We start from the raw sequence: 21,537 nt of genomic DNA on the forward strand, positions 1-21,537 counted from the left end.
AGAAAGGAGAGCAATATGCCTATTACCATTTTATATTGAATGCTTTGTCTTAGATTACCCAAGACTTCCAACTCCTACAGATCAGAAGTCACTGGGTAAACTGATGGAAGCTAGATCAGCATTCGATCATGGAAGATAAAAAAATCCAGAGCTCACTGAGTTTGCAGTCCAATTGAATTTGATCAGAAATTTTTGCATATGCTCAAGAAAAAATGACCATATCCTTTCATATTCTCAAGGTCATAACCAAAAATTAACAAGCCTTTTCAGGCATAAATGATGCGCTTCGCACGCATTAGCCTGTGTAAAATACACGATCATAATATTATTTTTCATTCATATTCACTCAACCCATTCTAGTCTGTTCCAGTGTACCAAACAGTGAGTCAATCTTGAAAATCACATGCAGCATGCCTTTGTAAGAAACTAAAACATGCTATTTTAAAAAAATAAATTCAAGATTACCAGTAGGTTACTAATTCCCCTTTTTTTTTTCTTTTTTTTTTTCGGGGCATATTGAATTCTCAACTCCAAATGTTCTTCGCTCGAATTCTCAAGAATCAAATGCGGGCACCTAGGATTTTTAACTCCCATTATGAAGTCAAACGGCTAGTTAAAGTTCAAAACAATTCATAGCACACGCATCTTTGATAGACCACGAGAACCTCAGCACATTAATTTACATCATGTGCAGCTGTATTGATGGACAAAAGACAGAAAGAGAAGTAACTTCGACAAAGAAATCATAAAATAGTCAATTCTGTATCTACAAAACAGAAACTTGTTTTGGGATCTCCACAATGAAGCTTATATCAAAACTTTGAAAGCTAACAATACCTAAAAAATAGGGGTTTTAGTGACAAACCCAACCAGAAAAAGCAGCTTGTTAAGCAAGAGCCCCAGGGATCAAAATTTCCTGAGCAAACATGAACAGCAACCTACAACCATGAGCCGAGGCCTTCATAATGTGCACCATCAATGATCAATATCAAGGAGTGAAGACATGCTGCTTTACAGTTATGACTGCAGCTACTAAAGGATTTCTGCTCAATTAGCGATCAAGACTTCAAAACCAGTAAAATGGTTTCTGCTGACCCTGTCTTAGCATCACAACTTCAGACTTTAAAGCTTTTATCAAGTGATCACAGCTTGAAGGCCTGTAAAAAGAATTATTCAGTGAGCCAGGTATGTGTGTGCATGTGTAGACCATACATAGTCATTTAGGCAAGGTTGGTCCCTAAGAATTCTGTAACTTTTAACATATTTCAGAACAATGAATAAGGGAAGGTAGCATTTTGTGCCTAATTCTTAGTGCTGAAACAAGAAACAAAGGACTATTTGCTAGTGCTGAAACAAGAAACCAAGGGGCTGTTTGGTATTATTATAAAACTTATGAAAATAAATATTCTAAAACAGAAACTAAGAAGCACATTAAAAAAAATGAAATTTGGCAATAAATATGATTAGAATAATGAACATGCAAAATAATAGAAACAGTGAAACAGTGAACTTGTATATGAACTTGGAAACAGTGAAGATGTTGCCACAGTAAAACTACAAATTCTGATTTTCTGCTATTATCACAAAGCTGAAAACCAACAACAATAAATGAAAGCAAGCAAGGTAGAAAACCAGATTGTTACCATCTATCTCTTCATTGTATTGCAACAAGAAAAAAAAATTATACCAAACAGCTCCTAGACTTGCCACTTTCACACCTATTTTCATGCATGCAGTGACTTGATCATCTGATAAGTGAGCCATCTCGAATGTCAAGCCAATTTAGATAGTCCTTTTCACTCCACCTTTTTCATAATATCAGGCATCTAGGAACTAATAAGAGAACTTGAAACTCTGGCTTTCAAAGAACATGTGTGAATGCAGTTTTAATTGCCCCAGCCCCTTTGGGGCAGTGCAGCCATCACTTTTTCCCCATGCGGAGGGTTGGTAGTGTGGGAAATTTTTGGAACTCTACCCTTGAGTTTTGGAAAAACTGATAACAGTAATCAAAATTGAGATAGTATTTGCTTGGTCCTTTGGGGTCCCTGTACATGCACACTTTAGCAAACAATAAGTTTGAGCAAGCTCACTCTTAGTACGGTAAATAAGAAGAAGCAGCAGCAACCCCTTTCCCCTTCTGTCTTCAAAGTAAATTTTATCAAAAAATATATATTTATTAAATAGTAGGAACTACAAGATGTACTTAGATCAGTATGAGACCTCATTTATAAAAACAATGTATAAGCTATGATGTATGTATAGATATATTATCGCATAAGCTATAATGTATGCATAGATATATTTCTTTGTAGTAGCTAAACTATGATACTCATAAGATATAGTACTGACTTCTGTTTTTTTAAAATAAAATCTTCAAATAAGTTCTAACATATGCATACCTAATTTTAGAAGAAAATTTTCAAATGCAATCAATTGAATTATCTTGTTTTATCTGAACTTCTAATACAACTATCTCATGTTAATCTGTATGTTTTTTAGACAAATTGATAATACTTTGTTGTAATTAAGTTATTTTGATTTTGATATTTTTAATGTGTAGTAGTAATAGATCTTATTTCCTTTAAAATTAAAAATTTAAGAGACAAATATATAGTATAAACCAAGATGTAGAAGACATTATACAGAAGAAAGTGAAGTCATGGGTAAACTATTATGCAAAATACATGCATAGCTTTAGCAGAAAAGTAAAGGATATCATTGTATACCAAAAAACATGTTAAATTGACAAACATCTAAAGCATCCTACTTTTACAAAAATTTTATAATATTTACTTTTAAAATATGCACATGCATTGCACATAAAATTTTTAAAAATGAAAAATTAAATAGTAAATCAGGCCAGATGAGTTTAAGTAAAATATATGTCCCATATTAGTAAAGATATCAAAGCCTTACAAAAATAACAATATATATAAACATAATAAGGGACTGTTTTGAATTAAATTGCATTTGTTGTTTTATACATTGGATGAGGATTAAATGAAGTTTAATAATTAATTTTGATATGGATACGAAGAATTTAAACTTCACATTGATTTTAAATTTCATGTACGACCATATTAATCCTTTTTGTGTTGGCACATCTTTGGACAATGGTATTGAATCCTTTATACGTATCTTAGTACATTTTTTTTTTCTCTCAAGTCAATTAAAATTTTATGAGTAAAGTTGGGATATGTCAACTTCTTCAGTGTAAAACTCTAAATTGGTGGTTTTCAATTATAGAATTTTCAGTAGTAAAATTTGTAGACAGATATTTTTAAGGCGTTTTATCCCCGTAAAATTTTATTAAAACTTCATAAGTTAAATTGGGGAATTTTAAGTTGACAGCTCTGATTTTGAGAACATTTTTTTTATAGAAAAAGAGGCTTTATTAAAAATAGAAAGGAGAAAAATATATTAAAACAGAACAGGTAGTCCACAATCAAAAGATGAGAGAAATAAGAAAAACCAGCATCCTAAGAAAGCCACCTGGTCTCTATTAACATCCTGAAAACAGCAGCCCTCAAAACAACCTGTACCACAAGCCCAAAGCGAAGCAAATACCGCACTCTATCCCAAAGACGATTCTTTGACATTGTCTTTGCAGAAAAAATTCTAGCAATCCTCTCCAGCCAAAACAGCAAAGAGAGCAGAACCTTGACCGACTCTCCACTTCTTTACCCTACCCAAAACCAGCAAAAGAAATATTCAAAATTTCTTCCATTGATTTCAGGCAAACCTGCACTTCACTAAGAACTCCAAATAGTGTGTTCTACAAACCACATGCAAATGAACAGTGTAAAAACAAATGTAAGGCATCCTCAGAGCTACTCCCACACATGAGACACATATGACAAAGCTGTAGAAGGGCTCCTCATCTGTAGCAAATTGTTGGAGTTAATTCATCAAAGGCCACCAACCAAAAAAACACAAATATATTAATTCCTAAAGGAACTTTAGTATTCCATATACCCCAAAAAAAGGAAAAGACATAAATCTTAACTACATAAGGAAAGAATGATTTGCACAAATAATGCCCAGAAGAATCCAGAATCCAAATTCTAGCATCCCTCCTATGGGAGATAATGCTGCCTCCAAGACCATGAACAAAGAAGTAAGCTCCTTTAACTTTATCATTCAAATCCCTTATAAATTAAAATCCCAAGAAAAAAGAATCCCTCTCAAAAATATAAAAACTAAAAAAGGAGGAAATCACATCATTAAGTAGAGATAAAAGATAATACAAACAAGGAAATGCGCGATATAAAGCAACCTCCCCAAACAAAACATCTTCTAGAACCAAATACAATCGCCATTACCCAAATGAAACTTTTAGAGGAAGAAAGAAAGGATAAACTTGTGAAACGAACCTCCAAAAGACTCTCTAAGAAAGTTCTAAAACCCATATTTGGATCCCACCATTCTCTTATAATCCAAATTTAATTTTTATAACTTTGTGCAAATGGGATTTGACACGTCTAGAATGATGCAGGAGCCCTCGCATATTTGACACCATACCCAAGCACCAACACGGCGCATTGTTTCGAGGCAACGATCTAGCCCACTCTCACTCACTTTTCACTACACTCGCGTGATACAAGTGCAACACATCGCTCATAGGGGATGCCCCAGCAAATATTCGGTAAGGATTCATAACATAGTGATCTAACAAATTTTACGCTGGTTGTCAGCTACCTAACGCAATTCTCCTCCTTTATCCGGGTTAGAGACCGGTTGTGTGAAAAAATTAGAACATTAAGTGCATCATAGGCGGAGTTAGGAAAAATAATATTAACAATAATAACGATAATAGCTATGAAAGAACCATCTTGCCCAGGAGAATTAATGCTCTCTAAGCTAAACACCACCGCTTTGACCTCCTCAATTGGCCTCTCCAACCAAGACATTTGGTTCCCTAAGTACAACTCTAATCCAACCCCTCAATCAGTGGCATCAATAAGTCCTCTTGTACAAAAATTTATAAAAAATGTTAGCAGCCTTTTTTGCTATCACCCCAACATTGACAAACTCCCCAATGCTCAACTCCAATTCTCTAATATAATTACACCTCATTTTCCCCACCTTGTGAAAATGGTTACAATTCTGCTCTCTAACCCACTTAGACTCAGTCTATTGCACCCAAGTCCTAACCTCATTCAATATTACACTCTCCAACTCATTCTTCAAACTCACTTAACTCCCTCCTCACTAGAAAACCCCTCCACAATCTCTTACCAGTTAGAACACTCAGCTCACTCAATATCCGCTTTTCACTCTAACATCTCCAAACACCTCCAAATTCCACCTCTTTACTCCTCTTTGATCTCCTCAAGCTTCTTCACAAAATGACAAAAGCCATGATGATCAATCCAAATATTCTCAACGCGAAAGGTAGTAAGCCCCCCACTTCACTTTTGTAGGCTCTAGCCAAACAAGAAAATTATTTGAAACAGGTCTAGCTAGAAATTTGATAGAAGATCAAAAAACACAACCTCCCACTCATCGCTAAAAAAGAATCAATCTAACCTACTAGCCACCACACTATTCCCCCTACTAACCAAGTGAACATGGCATCTTGCAAAGGAATGTCTCTCAGCCAACACTTCCTAACGAACCTTTCGAAAAATTGCATGCTATAGGATATCATTATATAAAATAATAATAATAGCATAATTGGCTACTATAGGCCCATATAAGATTTCTTTTCTTTTTTAATGTTGTAAAGAACTTGAAAAGTCAAGATATTTCAATCAAATGCGACATTTTTCACATTCAACATTATATATGTATGTGTGTGTGTATAAATTAAAAGTAAGACAAAATATGTTTAAAATAAATTAAATATCATCAAAATTATAAGTATATTTTAGCTAGTTTGACATTAGAAATTTTAAAAAAAAAAAAAATTTCAGTTAAAAAAACTAAAACTAAAATTAACAATATAATATATGCAAAATAATGAATGCATATCCCTGGAAAAGTGCAGAATATGTGAACTATAACATCAATTAAAACCATTGTAAAGTATCTAAAAACAATAATTAGGAATAAAACCAAAAGGTATAATAAAGGCCAAATTTATTTGAAATTTAAAAAACAAAATTTATTAATCAAAAAAAATTGCAACATAATTAAATTAATTTATTGATACATATAGGAATTTTAAATCAAAACTATTGAATTCGGCCCCTTTGTAAAACTTTAGTGTGTAAATTAAGTTTTATTTCAATATTTTATAAATCAAAAAGCATGAATTACATATTAAAATCATGTAAAATTAGAATATTATAAAATCTACACAAAATAGAAATATGATAAATGTTTTTGCAAAAAAACATAATTTTAAAAAAAATTTGCACAAGCCTATCACATAGTAACATATTATGTCCATGCGTCTTTTAAAAATATTGTCTCAACATAAATATTTTAATAGTATACTACATTTATGGATACCGTTATATGATAACTTGATACCAACTTTATTTAGCTTTTTTCATGTCAATAAGGGGTTTCTAATATTTTTTTATGTTATATAACCTCTTTATTTCAAAATTTAATTCTAAGAACAATGTAATATATTAGCAAATATGTTGCAAATATGAAATTGAAAAATAATAACAAAAACAAATGTATATAGACTAACACAAGATAGACATAGCACAATTTTATAAAAATAAAAAAATTTCTTCTAAAACTAGGTAAAAGTGTACTAATCTTTCTATGATTTTTAAAAATATAATTTTAGTATTATATATTTGTGTGTTATGAATATCATATTTTATTTATTACAAATTCATGTGCATTGACATGTCATGTCCATGACGTATTAATAACACCAACATCCTTGGGAGACAATGATTTGACATGCATATGACAATTTATAAATATCTCTATAGTTTTAAAAATATACTTTTAATATCTTACACTCCTCCAACACTTCAACAGCATGCTCCAAAATTGTCTTAAAACATTTTTAGAACATACAATAATGCATTGTAATATAATTTTATTTAAATTAATTCATAAGAAATCAAAATTACATTGGAACTTTCATTTCAGGTCTCTAAATGATAGAGAGATGATGGAACTTTCCTCTTTGTTGTCGTTATTGAATAATTGCCATCTTTCCACCTTGTTTGGGTTTGTCCAATGACAGTGGATGCAATGTTGGCTCTCTTTTGAGGGCTTCAGAAGGAATAAGGATAGGACTGCTCTGCGGAAGTGTGGAATATTTGCAGTTCTGTGGGGTTTATGGTTGGAACAATATGCACGGATTTTTTCAGGGATAAAATTGAGCATGCAGCTGCTTTGGGAGAAGATTCATTATTTGACTTCTCTGAAATGCATTGGCTCCGGTTGTTTTAAATGCGTGAGTTTTCGAAAATTCAGTGATTGGAGAAAATTTTTTCTTTAATATTTCAAAGTATTTTTTTTGTGTTTCCAGAATGTTGGTGGGAGATGTCTTATTCTCCTATTGTAAATTCTTCTCCTTCTAATGAAATCTCTTCTTTTGCTATCAAAAAAGAAATCAAAATTACAAAAGAACAATAAAAATGTATGTTCTTTTAAAAATATTACAATAAAATTATTGGCATTTTCAATAGCAAAAGTTATATGTTGATATTCTTAACAAAATAAAAAAGAAAATGAATATGCATATTTATTTATTATATTGCTTTATATGGTGTTTAGTACATACCAAAATTTAATATTCATAATTCATGATATATTTAAATTATTGTGTTCCATATCATGTCCTATACTTCCAGCATTTTTCATGTTCCTATATGTGTGTTGAGCCTTAGTGGTATTGCATGTCTGCATCTATATTTTATAGTTTCAAAGAAATAATAAATTTTATAACTCCAAGTATTCTTACGTTAATTTATAAACTTAATTATGACAGTGTATTATCAATTTAAAAAAATAAAAAAAACAACTACACTAAATTAAGAATTATCTAAATATATCAACAAAGATTTTTCCATTCTAACATGCAACTAACATATTTTCTAGTGAGCAGGTGTGCGTGTGTATTTATTTACTTCTTTATTTACAATAGGTGTGTTGTATTTTGTATCTGTGTGTATGCAAAGCAACCTTATCAAAGTCATACCTCAGATGCCATGACCCATTTGCCATTAATCCACTCTTGATGTTGCCTTAAGTCAGAGTGTTCAAACTCCATTTCCTCGTCAGTACTCTTGAAGTAAACTATGTACCTTGAGTTACAAAGAACTTTGGAAATCAAACCCACCCACCAGCCATCATTGTACAGAGCATCAACTTCTTCAAACAAGCTGAATCTGTCCACCACTATAGTTTCAGGTGGATACGGCCTTATGTGCAGATTATCAACCTCCTCTCTCAGAAACTCTTTATCATCCTCTGTTCTCAGGCTTCGATACTCAATCAGGAACTTGTCCTTACCTACTGCTTTGATAATAGTTGCGGCGAACCAAGCACCTTGGAAACCATCTTCATCACTGCTAACTTCAACTAGAGTTCCTTTACTAAAACTTTCTTTTACCATCCCTTTACGAGACTTTACTTCCGTTGTATTCAACACTTTCTGCAATCCAAGTTCAAATTGTCGACCAGAGAAATTGAGGACAAAAAATGGAACAGAATATAACAAAGAAAAAGTCAAACAATAACTTATAATTATAAAAAAAAACAAAAGAGAACATTAGACTTGATCAGATTATCTACGCTTGTATTCAGATCCTTCATTATACAGGTTTTATCTTCCCAATACTTTCCATCCTTATTCTGCTCTCTAAAGTCACAATTTTCCATGAGATTCTTCTCAATTGGTACGCATTGCAAAGCCCTTTTATTCCATTAAAAAGGAAAAAGGAATAAAAGGAACTTCAATGAAGAGGTTTCACCCATCAGCAGTTGTGTAAAGCAAGAAATTTTGAAGAATTTATCATATTTTTTTATTGGCAACCATTGAGGCCAAATTTAAAATGAATTCATCTCTCAGGCACAATGCTGTTGCAATTACCAAAATTAAGTATAATCAGCTACAGTCAAATGAGACAAAACCAAATTGATAGGAAAGAAATACTTCATTACCAAAGTCTGATAGGAAACAAAGGAGAGATCTTCCTACAAGGCCGCAAAATACTGAATAAAAAAAACAAAATAAAATAAAAATAAAAATAAAAACCCCATACAACAGAACAGAAAAATAAACAAGAAATACACAATGAAACACCAGGCTATTTTTCAAAAATATTATGAGAGGAGCTATTATTAGACTATTGCACAATCAAAAAAATGACACAGAAAATAATACCACTAGAGCTCTCAAGTAAAAATTTCTCTTACACAAACAAAAACCATGTTATCAACAAATATATGAGAAAACTGCTAGACATGTGATTATATGGGACCCGTGGAAAATGCTGTACAATACTACAATGTCATAAATCTCCCCAAAGAGTGAGAATATTTCCATAGGCTTCTCAAGCATCTGTCGCATAATATGCAATAAGGTTACACGGGCACATGAAACAAATTAAAGAGAAACAGAAGAAATGAGAACACAGCAATTTAGGCAGTTCGGTAGGTGCCTACGTCCACATAGCCTTTGCAAAATCTCCTCTTTTGTCATAAAACTGCTTTTCAACCCTTGAATACAAGTATATATATAGCCCCATGAAGAAACCCCAAAATATCCTCATGCAACAATATAATGACCCTCTGCCTTGCTCAAATTATCAAACCATAATGCCAACTTTTTTATTTTTGTTGTTTTTCACACGTGCACGGGACCCCGGGGGGGGGGGGGGGGGAGGACTTGACATGATATGGGGAGCAAGGGGCCCTCAAGTGGATAACCCTGGAAAAAGTCTTAATTCCACTTTTATTACCCTAGTCCCTAAAAAAGATGGTGCTACTAGTTTAGTGACTTTAGGCCAATTAGTTTGGTGGAAAGACTTAATAGCTTTTAAGCTAGCAGATAAAAATGCCCTCAATCGGTTGACTTGGCAAAAAAAAATTCATGTAGCTGACCCCATCTAGTGGAACTTAAGCCTTGTTGTTTTTCTTGTTGTTATATTTTGGTTACTAGTGTTTATAAGATTTTAACATACGTATTGTCCAAGATATTAGCTATGGTCTTGGTGGACCATGTCCCATGATCAAAGTGCTTTTATTGGTGAGAGACAAATCCTTGATGCTGAGTTGGTGGCAAATAAGGTGGTTGAGGATGCCATCAAGAGAGAAAAGAAGGGCCGATCTTGAAACTATACTTTGAGAAAGCATATAATCAAGTTAGCTGGGTTTCTTTTTTTTTATGAAGTGATAGAAAAGGCTTTGGAGGAAGAACAAGGAAGTCAATCTGAGGCCCATAGGTGTGTCTCCTCTATGGTTTTTTTTTTGTCTTAGCCAACAAGAGGGGCTCAGTCATGCTTTGAGCTTCTAGAGGTCAAAGACAAGGTGATCCCTTATGGCATCATTTTCACAATTGTGGTTGATGCTTTAAGCAAATTGATTGATAAAGGGGTTGAAAGAGGTTTGGTGGAAGGGATTAACGTGGGCACTGCCCATTTCTCACCTTTTAATTTGATACTATTCTTTTTCTTTTGGAGGATAGGAACAACTTTTCTTATGTGCTAACTATTCTCTCCAGGTTTTTGAGAAGGTGTCGGGGCTAAAAAGGGTAGCTTGGTGGGATAAAGGTTGGATTGATTTGAGCCTTTTTTCTAGGTTATCTGGTTGCAGGGTTTTGAGCTAGCCTATTTACCTATTTAGGGATTCCTAAGGAGGTAATCCTACAATTGATTCGTTTTTTAACCCACTTTTTTAGAGAATCATTAGAAGCTTGAATCGAGAAGAAATGAGCATTTTTTGGCTTTAGCTGGTCACTCTCATTTAGGCCCTATCACTCGTGTTCCCTCGTACTATGTATCCTTTTTAGAATCTCAATAGGAGTTGCCTGCAGATTAGAGAAGTTGATAAGGGATTTCTTGTGATCAAGAGATGGGGAGCAGAAGAGAACTCATTTAGTAGGGTGAAACATTGTGAGTAGATCTAAAAAGGAGGGAGGCCCGGGTGTCGGTAATTTGGTGCCTAAGAACTATCTCCTTCGGGGATAAGTGGTTATGACACTTTCCCCTCAAAACCTAACTCCCTTTGGCACAAAATGGGTGGGATGCTATTGCAGGAATTACAGAATTAATATCACTTACTCCAATGCTTGGGAATTTGTATCTCAAATTTATTGGTCCTTTGTTTTGTAGCATCCATTATTAAATGGGTAATGGAGAGAAAATCGGTTCCTTGGAAGACAACTGGATCAGTAATGAGAGAAAAACTATTGAGCTTGCTTCTTCGACTATTATGCTTGATTCTTTTCATGTCTAGGTGGGGAGTGATAAACGTGTTTAGAATCTTAATTCTTTTGAGGATTTCTTGTGCAAATATTTTTTCTCTCATTGAATCCATGACCCTAATGTCAGATCTTTTGGCCACTATTCTATAGTTTGGAAAGTTAAGTTAAAGTTCCTTCAATAGTCAAGGCCTTCTTGTGGACTGCTATTCTTGAGAGAATCAATACCTATGATCTACTTTAGAAGTGAGGACCAGACAAGGACCTATATTTGTCTTCTCTGCTTCAGGAATGGGACACCTATTCTCGCTTGTTTATATTTGTCCCTTCTCTTGGGGGCTCTAGAATTATTTGGGATATTAGTAGAAAATTGGTTTTGCCCAGCTTCTTTACATTGTTTTTATATTACTATGTTTGGAGGATTTGGTAAGAGAAAGGAGAGGAAAGTTCTATGGAGGAGTATAGTTCTAGCTATTATTTGGTGCATCCAGATAGAAAGAAATGCCAGAATTTTTAAAAGGTTTGCCACTTTTAAGAATATGCTTTGGAGCAAAATGATCTTTCTAGTGTCTCTTTGGCATGCAGCTAATGAATTCTTCCCGCATGTTTCTTTGGCAGACATGCAACAAGATTGGCTGGCTCTACTTTCTTGAATTGCTTTATTTCTACCTAACGTATTCACTTACTATTTAGTTTCTTTCTTCTTGTAACGAGAGGATATCTTGTCTTCCCCATTTTTTTCTTTTTAGCTTCTTTGTTTCCTTGATTGCAACTCCACCTCTAACACATTCAATGTCCTAATCTATTCACACACGGCCAGTCTGAAGCTTGGATAAAAGAGGAGGGTTTGCATTAGGTAGCTAACAGCCACCATAAAACTTGTTAGATCTCTATGATATGAATTCTTACAAATTATTCACTGGAGCATCCGCTACAAGCAAAGCGTTGCACTTATACCACCCAAGTGTAGCGAGAAATGGGTGAGTGTGGGCTAGGCTGTCGCCCCAAAGTGACATGCCGTGTTAGTGCCTGGGTACAATGAATATGAGAGGGTTCCCACATCATTCTAGACATGGGCGGAGGAGACTAGGGTTAGATTAGCAACTTGGAACATAGGGAAACTTATGGGCAAAATCATGGAGATAGTGGACACAATGATAAGAAGAAAAATTTATATAATATGTGTTCAAGAAACCAAGTGGGTAGTGGAGAAAGCTATAGAGATTGAAAAAGCAAGATTCATACCTTAGTACACTAGAAAATAAAAACATAAGAATGGGGTAGGAATCATAGTACACAAACACTTAAATGAGTGTTATGTATGTCAAAAGGGTATGGGATAATATCATAAAAATCGAGATGGTCTTAGGCCAAGAGATAATGTCATTAGTGCTTATGCTTCTCAAGTAGGAAAGACAATTTAGGAAAGATATGGATAGTATTATACAAGAAGTATCAAAAACTAAGAAAATATTCATAGGAGCTTATTTGAATGGACACATTGAAGAGGATAATAAAAGTTACGAGACTATGAGAGGATAAATGGAGGACATTGATATGGAGATAAAAATGGGTCTGGCGATATGATCTTTAGACTTTGCCATGTAATATGATCTTCTTACGATGAATACTTGTTTTACAAAGAGAGAAAAACACTTAACAATCTTCAAGAGTGAACAAAATAAAAGTCAAATAGATTTTTTCTTAACTAGAAAGGTAGATCGTTTATCATGTAAAGATTGTAAAGTTTTCCTAGGTGAAAGCTTAACTACACAACACAAAGTTTTAGTGTTAGATATATGTGTTAAAAATGGAAAAAGAAAGGGTAAGATAAATTAGTGCAACAAAACTAGGTGGTCGAACTTAAAGGAAGAAAATATAATAAAATTTAAGGATCAAATGATCAAAGATGGTCATTTGGACAATAGGGGATAATGTGGAAGCAAACACTCTTTGGAGTAAGATACTAGTGTCAACGAAACAGCAAACAGAAAAGCAAAAGACTTAATAGAAGAAATTGGAGAACGTGCTGGAATAGGCAAAAGTAGTGGAAACAAGCCCCCCACTTTAGGTCCCTTTGCGATCAGCTCCCCCGTTATCTGGTCCTGCACAACACAACCATTACCAAAAAAATTAACAGCACAATTGTTATCAACTAATTGACCAACAGAAATAAGATTTGTGAAAAGCTGAGGAGCAAGAAACACATTAGTGAACTTATAAGCGACATCTCCGACAACAGCTATTAGCAAAGGACTACCATTGGCAGTCTAAATAGAAGATTGACCAACGTAGGGCCGAACATGACATAAGGTAGTGGGATTATTCGTCATGTGATTAGAGCCACCCGAGTCCACATACCAGAGATTAGTAGAATTGTTACCTTGGAGCCCCATTGCTGATAATGCTGACATTAGCATCTATTGCACTACTTCAGGTGTGCAGTAATTCGCCGGAAGAGGTGCAGGAATAGAGAAGTCACCTGAAGAAGAGCCAGGGGCCACAAAAGTCACTATGGAGGGTACACTAAGTCTGGAATGCGTAGTCCTAACAATTCTGCAAGCGAATACGACATTCTTTGATAATGTGACCCTTCTTCTTGCAATAAGAGCAAAATTTCTTAGAACAATTAGCAGCGATATGTCCAAATTCTTTGCAGAAAAAACATTGCAAAGTGCTAGAATGCATAGGCGGTCCTCATTGTTGAGCAGCACAAGCCACAGGAACAGGCCTAGAACTACCATGAGATTGTGCCAAAGTAACTTGAGTACTAAGCCGTTGTTCTTCACGAAGTAACTCACCAAAACAAACATCCAGAGAAGGAACGGGAGAGCAATTTAGCAGAGACGAGCAAACAAATTCATACTGGGGGCGGAGTTTCATAAGAAACTGATCACGAAGACTAGTCCCGTAAAGGCGTTGAATAATGAGAAGAGAAGCCACAGGAATATCCGCGGTAACAAGATCAGAATATTCATTCCAAAGAGTCAGAAACCCCAAATAATAGTCTTGGATGGAATAATTGTCATGTTGAAACATGGCAATCACATGCTCTAATTGAAAACGACGGGCACCGTTATCTTAATGATATACAGTTTTTAAATAAGTCCACATGGATTGAGCGGTGCGATAAGGTCGCAAGTTGGGGACAATGTGGCTCAATCGAGCCAAAAAGCCAAGACATAATCCGAGCATCAAGCACAGCCCACAAGCTGCAGAGTCCTTGGATTTATCAAGATTGGGTGCACAATCCATGCCATCAATATAACCCCAAAGATCTTTTCCCTTCAGGAAAAGTTCAAATTGAAAAGCCCATGTAGAATAATTGTTGCTCGTAAACTTGGCACTCACAGGGAGCAGAGTCCATGCTAAATAATAGAGAAAATCGAGAAACCCAAAAAAAAACAGACTATGTCGAAAGAAACAAACCACCAAAAAATCTAGAAGCTCAAAATAAACAACACAGGTACAAAGAAAAACCAAGAACAACCTCCCTGCACTAAAAAAATTAAATCTTGAACCAAAAAACTGCACTAAAAATTAAATCTTGAACCAAAAACTTCTTGTTCCGAGAAGATAAGTACCAGAAACAACAACAGAAAGTTGTTGCATGCTTGCCGAGAGTCACAAACACCAACAAAAACTGGTGAAATAAGTGGCAAACCAGAAACTTGTAGTGCCTACTTGCCGAAAGTCACAAACCTACTAATCGAGAGTCACAAACAGCAATAGAAACTGAAGAAATAAGTGGCAAACCAGAAACCTGCTGTGCTTGCTTGCCGAAAGTTACAAACAGCAACAAAAAATTGTTGCCTGCTTGTCAAGAATCACAAGGACATAAACTGGAGGAATAAATCGCAACCCAGAAACCTATTGTGCCGACAGTCACGCAACCACAGAAGTACTGAAAGAATAGAGAAAATTCCAAAAGAGAAAACAAAACCACAACAGCCACAAAACCGGGAAGACAAAAAATCGAAGGGAAAAAAAACCTAGCAATCAGCTGGCTCTAATACCATGTCAAATATTTTGTGAATGGCCCAATGAATTGGCCATGAATTCTGTATATTATATATAGACTTTACAAGAATGCTATACATGGAAAGTAAATAACGTCTAACATGATTTCAACCCTATACAAGTAAACTATAATCTGTCAAGCCCTATACATGTAAACTAAATATATGCTAACTGTACAAAATAATGAATTGAAACATAAGGAAATAAATGTAGGCTGAAGTAAGGAAAGAAAATCTTTTGCCTTGCTGTTTATTGTTCTGTTGACACTTGACAACTAGCTCTACTATAAAAGATAACAAAAAATATTTTAGGTGAATCGAGAGGAAGCTTCTCGAATAGTTAAGAAAATTGGTGGTGGGGTGACATTGTCCAACAAGGCATAAAGACAGAATTCGGTATAAAACATGGCAAAAATTTAGAAACATAGAAAACTTTAAAAATATAAAGTGACAAGAAAAGATGCAAAAAAAGTCGTTAACGAAGAAGCTAAACTTAGATCATATAATAATTTATATGCTAGATTAGATACAAAGAAGATGAAAGAGACATATTTAAACTTGCTAAATATAGAGAAAGAAAGAGAGGTAGTGTAAAATGCATAACACGTGAGGATGATAATGTCTTGGTTAAAGAAGGAGACATAAAGGAAAGATGGTGACACTACTTTAGTAAGTTATTTAATAAAAACTAAGTAGAAGGCTTGAACTTAGAATTGACAAATGAAGAAAAGTCTAAAAATATGGAATTTATTCACAAAATTAGAGTTAATGAAATTAAGTTTGCATTAAAAAAGATGAAAAATGGAAAAGCTATATGGTTAACTAATTTATTTAACACAAGTTTTAAAAACTAAAAAATTTCAAACGAATGAAGGAAAACCACTTTAATACCTATATACAAAAATAAAGGAAATTTTTAAAAATATAATAACTATGTGGAATTAAACTTATGAGTCATACAATGAAACTGTAGGAAAGGGTAATTGAAAAACGATTAAAATTAGAAATGAGGGTCTCAGAAAATTAATTTGGTTTTCTGCTTGTGAGATCTCTAAAAAAACTATATATTTTTTAAGAAGATTAATGAAAATATTTAAGGAAAAGAAAAGGAGCTTGCATGCGGTTTTCATTGACTTATGATAGGGTACCTGCGAAAGTTCTATAATAGATTTTAGAAAAAATAAACGTATGTAGTAAGTATATTGATGTCATTGACACATTAAGGATATGTATGATGAAATAATTAGTAGTGTTAGGACTGCAGGTGGAGAGTCTTCTAATGACAACAATGACGGATGAACTTACTAGAAGTATCCAAAATGTGATTCCATAGAGCATGTTGTTTGCAAATGATAATGTCTTGATTGATAAAACTAGGAGTGGAGAAGAATCCAAATAAAAATTGTAGAGAGAAACTTTAGAATTTAGAGGTTTTAAGACAAGTAAAAATAAGACAGAATATATAAAATCTGCAATTTCAATCATTATAGGAGAAATATTGGAGAAAAGATTAACTTGATGGTCAAAAAGTTAATATCAATAGTAGAATTCGATACCTTAGATCTATCATGCAAGTTGAAGAAGAAATTTAGAATATATAATGGATAGAATTAAAATAGGTTGGGTAAAATGGAGAAGTGTTTCAGGAACCCTGTGTGATCATAGAAACCATTAAAATTAAAAGGAAAACTCTAGAGGACGGTTGTAAGACCAACCATGCTATATGGAGCAGAATGTTAGGCAACTAAGAAATAACATATCCAAAAAGTAAAAGTTATTGAAATGAGAATGCTAAGGTGGATCAGTGGTATAATGTTAAAGGATAAATTAAAGAATGACTATATTCATAGTAAGTTAAGCGTAACTCCTGTAGAAGATAAGATACGGGAGGGGAAGCACAAATGGTTTGGGCATCTACAATATAGGCCAATATATTGTTTGTACCAATGAGAAGTGAGCTAGTTACTATGAAGGGCAAAGAAGAGATAGAAGTAAACCTAAAATAATTTGAAATGAGATGATGAATAAGGATCTAGTAGCATTGAAATTGTCTGAGGAAATGGGTCATGATCATGTAAATTGGCGGAAAAGGATTCATGTAGCCAACCTCACCTAGTAGGACTTAAGGCTTGGTTTGTTATTGTTTTCTTGATTGTAATTCTTCTTTCTTCCTTTAATATAATTTTTTGTTTATCAAAAAATTAATTAATTAATTAAATAAAATAAAATATATTATACATTCTACTAATCTATTAGGCACATAAGACAAACAAATAATAAAATAAATTAAACAACTTCTATTATTTTATTTGTTAAAGTAATAAAAAGACAGAAAATTTAAACCAATAAGTTATATTGTATACCCATAACCTAAGGTTCAAAAACTATAATATATGATTATAAATTTATATTATCATCAACTCAATAAAGTACTAAAAACTTGAACACAACAAAAACTAGAAAGAAAAGAAAGTTGAAGCTGAAATGTATAGAAAAAAAATATAATAATACTAACATTATGAAAATAAATATATTTTTTGACAAAATAGTGCTCATATCAAATTGTTAATTATGCATCTCTTGTGGGTATTAATAAAAATACATAATTTTGCAGCATTGTCGTCCTCACTATATCTTCTCCATCCCCTCTTTGCATTTCTTATCGAGAAATATGCATTAAAGGGAGAAAAGGAAAAAATAAAAATAAGTAAAAAATAAAAATTTTAAAAAAAAATTGGTTGTAACAGTCTTGTAATGGTTACATAACAGCTCCTACGGCTGTGAAACTTCTTCCCACCAATTTAGCAGTGAGTAATGATATGAGTAACACAAAAAATTGTGGTAGCATGAGCAACTGCTATTTAAACCATAGTTCAAATAGATTTTCAATCATGCGCTTGCTTCCATTTCAAGCTTCTAATCAAATTAATATTGTTTCATATTATAATTTACAATTCAAGAAGGATACTATGAGCAAATAGGGCGATTTATAGGGGAGGGAAGGTTGATGTCCCACTTCCTCAGAACTGTTTTCAGTTTACTAAAACTCCTTGAATGTTATACAGGAATTGTTATCCATAAACCCAATTATTTTTGACTGATAAAAGATGAAATGGTTTGTTATTTAGATTTATTAAATCAGATAAAAGAGAAATAAATGATTTAAGATGAAAAAGAGATGGTTACTTTAAACTTTATCTCTGAACTAAGGGTGGAACCATATACTAAAAGGTGAGTATGCAATTGTTCTCCCCTCCTCCCCCCATCCCAACAAAAAATATATAAACTAATGAATAAGTAAAAACTCATTTAAAAAGGCATTATTATTATTATTATTATTATTATTATTGGTGATAAACCCCTCCAATTCGTGGTGCAGAGTGAGTAAACCATAAGCACTACGCATAGGCAGAGTGTGGACCCCGAGGGAGTATGACTGAGCTACCCTTCGGATTTTTTAACATAACAATCTAGTAACAAAAAGACAGAGCCAAGTATCTCTCTCTCTCTCTCTCTCTCTCTCTCTCTCCAAGAAAGGCACGATTTATCAGGCTCAAAATAATAGAGTTAAATTGAGTTTGGGTTGTCTCCCTCAAACTTTATAACAAACACTTCAATATCACCAATAGTGAACGAAGACAAAACCAAGCAAGTAACAAGGGCATTGACATTACACTGTGTTTGAGGGTTTTAAGGAGAGAACAGAACGGATGTTACAGGAAGGGAGTTGATGGTACAGGGTAATCATTAAATTTATACTCAACGCTATTTTCGAAATTTCCGAAGAAAGTTGTAATTTGGGAGTTTTGAATTAAATGGAAAGAAGTATAGAACCCTTCGGGCTTTGATCCCCAGATTCGTATTTAAGAATTTCAAGTAGAATAGAAGAGAATGAAGAATTCTTCAGTTCCACGGTTCGCATTTTTCAGATGCAATGAAAAAAAAATATATGAACAAAGAATTCTTCAATCTCTTTCCCTTCGTAAAAACAAACTCCAGACATTATTCAATTCTTCACTCCATTTCCGAAACGTCCAAAATGAGTGCCAAGGACAAATCTCAGAAATACCTCTTCTTCCAAAGGCGGAACCCACTTGCCAGCGACCCATTCGCGATGAAGCCTTAGATCCGCGGCCGCAAAATCCATCTGCTCCCTCGACCCACGGAAAAAAACGGAGCACCTCCCGCCGTCCAACACTTCGGTGACCACGCCCTCCCACCACCCGTCATTGTGGAACGCGTCGACCTCCTCGCTGAACTTGAACCCGCGACCGAGCTCACGCGGCGGAGGCGGCCGCAGCTGCACCAAATCCACCAGCTCCCGCAGCGGCTCTGACCCCTCCTCGTCGGCCATCAAGCTCTTGTACTCCACCATAATGGTCGAGTTCTTCTTCGACGCCGGCCGGATGACGGTCCCGGCGTACCAGGCGCCGCGAAAGCCCTCGTCATCGCTGCTTATCTCCACCTCCGCTCCCTTCTTGAAATACTGTCCCGGCGTCTCTCCCATTTCTAGGGTTTATGCTAAAACCCCGACAGGCGACAGGGGAGCAGAGGAAGGGTGGGAAATGAAATAAGTCTTGGCGGGAGTGAGCGTGTGCATAAATATGAAAATTTGAAGTTCAAAACATTGAGATTTTGGTTTGGAAAATGGAAAAATAATTGATTTAGAAGAAGGAGGTGGAGTGAGAACAGAAGCTTTGAAGGAAAAGGGACAAGTTTGCAGGCTAAATGGTTTGTAGGTGAGGAGAACAATCAAACTATATATATAGGACAAGAGGGAAGGGTAGTTTAGTCATTTTATTGATGCAGATTATAGCTTTATCGGTAAATCACGGTCAAAAATTATGAAAATAAAATTAGAAACGAATAGACTTGCAACCTATTTATAATTATGCTATATTTTCTGTATGAATTTCGAACTTTAAATTTAAATTTTTCAAATCCAAAGTTATCCAAATATAGGGTTAATATTTTTAATATCAAAACAAATTGAGACACATGGTTAGACAGATACTTATTTTTGTGATTGAGCAAATATCATTAAGAAGTATTAGTAAAATAATAAATATTCAAAAGAATATAAATTAAAATCTATTTCAATAATATAGAAATTACTAAAATTATTTTACTTAATTCCAAATAATGTAATACAAGTAGTCAAAACAATTGAAACCATAAATTTTGATTTCCAATTTTTTTTAAAAAAATTTGAAACTCACCATCGAAAAATAAAAACCGAGCAACATAAACAAAATTTTCTCAAGTAGTACTTGGGAGTATGGATTTCAGACCTTGAATTTAGATTTAAGTAAATTTTGAGAAATTTCAATACAATTTATACTATATCTTATCCAACTCTAAATCCAAGATCTCTCTAAACATACGGTTAATGTATATTTTTATTCAAGTAGTGTATGGGAGCATAGATTTTGGATCTTGGATTTAAAGTTGGGTGAATTTGGATAAATTTCAATACGATTTTAGACCACATCTTAGTCGAATCTAATAAACCTAAAATCCAAAACCTCTCCAAACATAGGGTCATTGTATGAAAACAAAAACAAAGAATAAAAACAATACCAAGTAGGCCCTAAAAATTTAGATTAATTAGTTGAAGTTTTAATTAAATTCAAACAAGATGATAATCAATTTGACTTGATTTGAAAATTTTTAACTTCAAAACTCAATCAATCAAGACCCAAATTAAATTAGATTGTGAGCCCCTAAAAGAAATTTCCATTTATTTCTATTTCATATATGCATACTTCATTATTGTAATTAGTAATGATGAAAGATTATAAATGACACTTAATAGTGTTTATTATAGACGATTATAGGGGAATAACCTCCCTAATTCTTCCATTAATATTTAATGGTATGTGTTGGCTTTATAGGAAGTCAGCAGTCAACCCTGTTGCGAGGGATTGTAGCAGTGGGCCCCAGCTCGACAGTGCTTGGCGTGCTAGCCCGTCGGCACCCCTTCTTAGAATTGGTGCAGCCCCTCATGTCCACTTAATGCTTAGTGCGGGGCTCTACGCTGCCGTTTAAAGGAAAAGGTTGCGCCCCTTCTACCACCAATTGGTTTTAAAAGAACCGGTAGCGCTTGATCCTAACAAGTGGTATCAGAGCGAGGTCACGGGTTCGAGCGCTCCCAGGGTAGCTGCTGGGGGGGTG

At 34.2% G+C, this 21,537-nt stretch overlaps 1 protein-coding gene across 1 annotated transcript; it reads right to left on the reverse strand.

Moving 5' to 3' along the window:
- Positions 1 to 646: 646 nt before the first annotated feature.
- On the reverse strand, positions 647 to 20,102 carry LOC131154110 (protein AGENET DOMAIN (AGD)-CONTAINING P1). The gene is made up of 3 exons (XM_058106633.1): positions 19,433 to 20,102; positions 8,120 to 8,575; positions 647 to 1,157 (listed from the first exon to the last, which is right to left on the reverse strand). Exons 1-3 carry the CDS (start codon positions 19,868 to 19,870, stop codon positions 1,143 to 1,145), a joined length of 909 nt encoding a protein of 302 aa, XP_057962616.1. The 5' UTR covers positions 19,871 to 20,102; the 3' UTR covers positions 647 to 1,142.
- Positions 20,103 to 21,537: the final 1,435 nt, after the last annotated feature.

This window comes from Malania oleifera, chromosome 4, assembly GCF_029873635.1.
Source record: "Malania oleifera isolate guangnan ecotype guangnan chromosome 4, ASM2987363v1, whole genome shotgun sequence".
In the NCBI taxonomy this organism is placed as follows: domain Eukaryota; kingdom Viridiplantae; phylum Streptophyta; class Magnoliopsida; order Santalales; family Ximeniaceae; genus Malania; species Malania oleifera.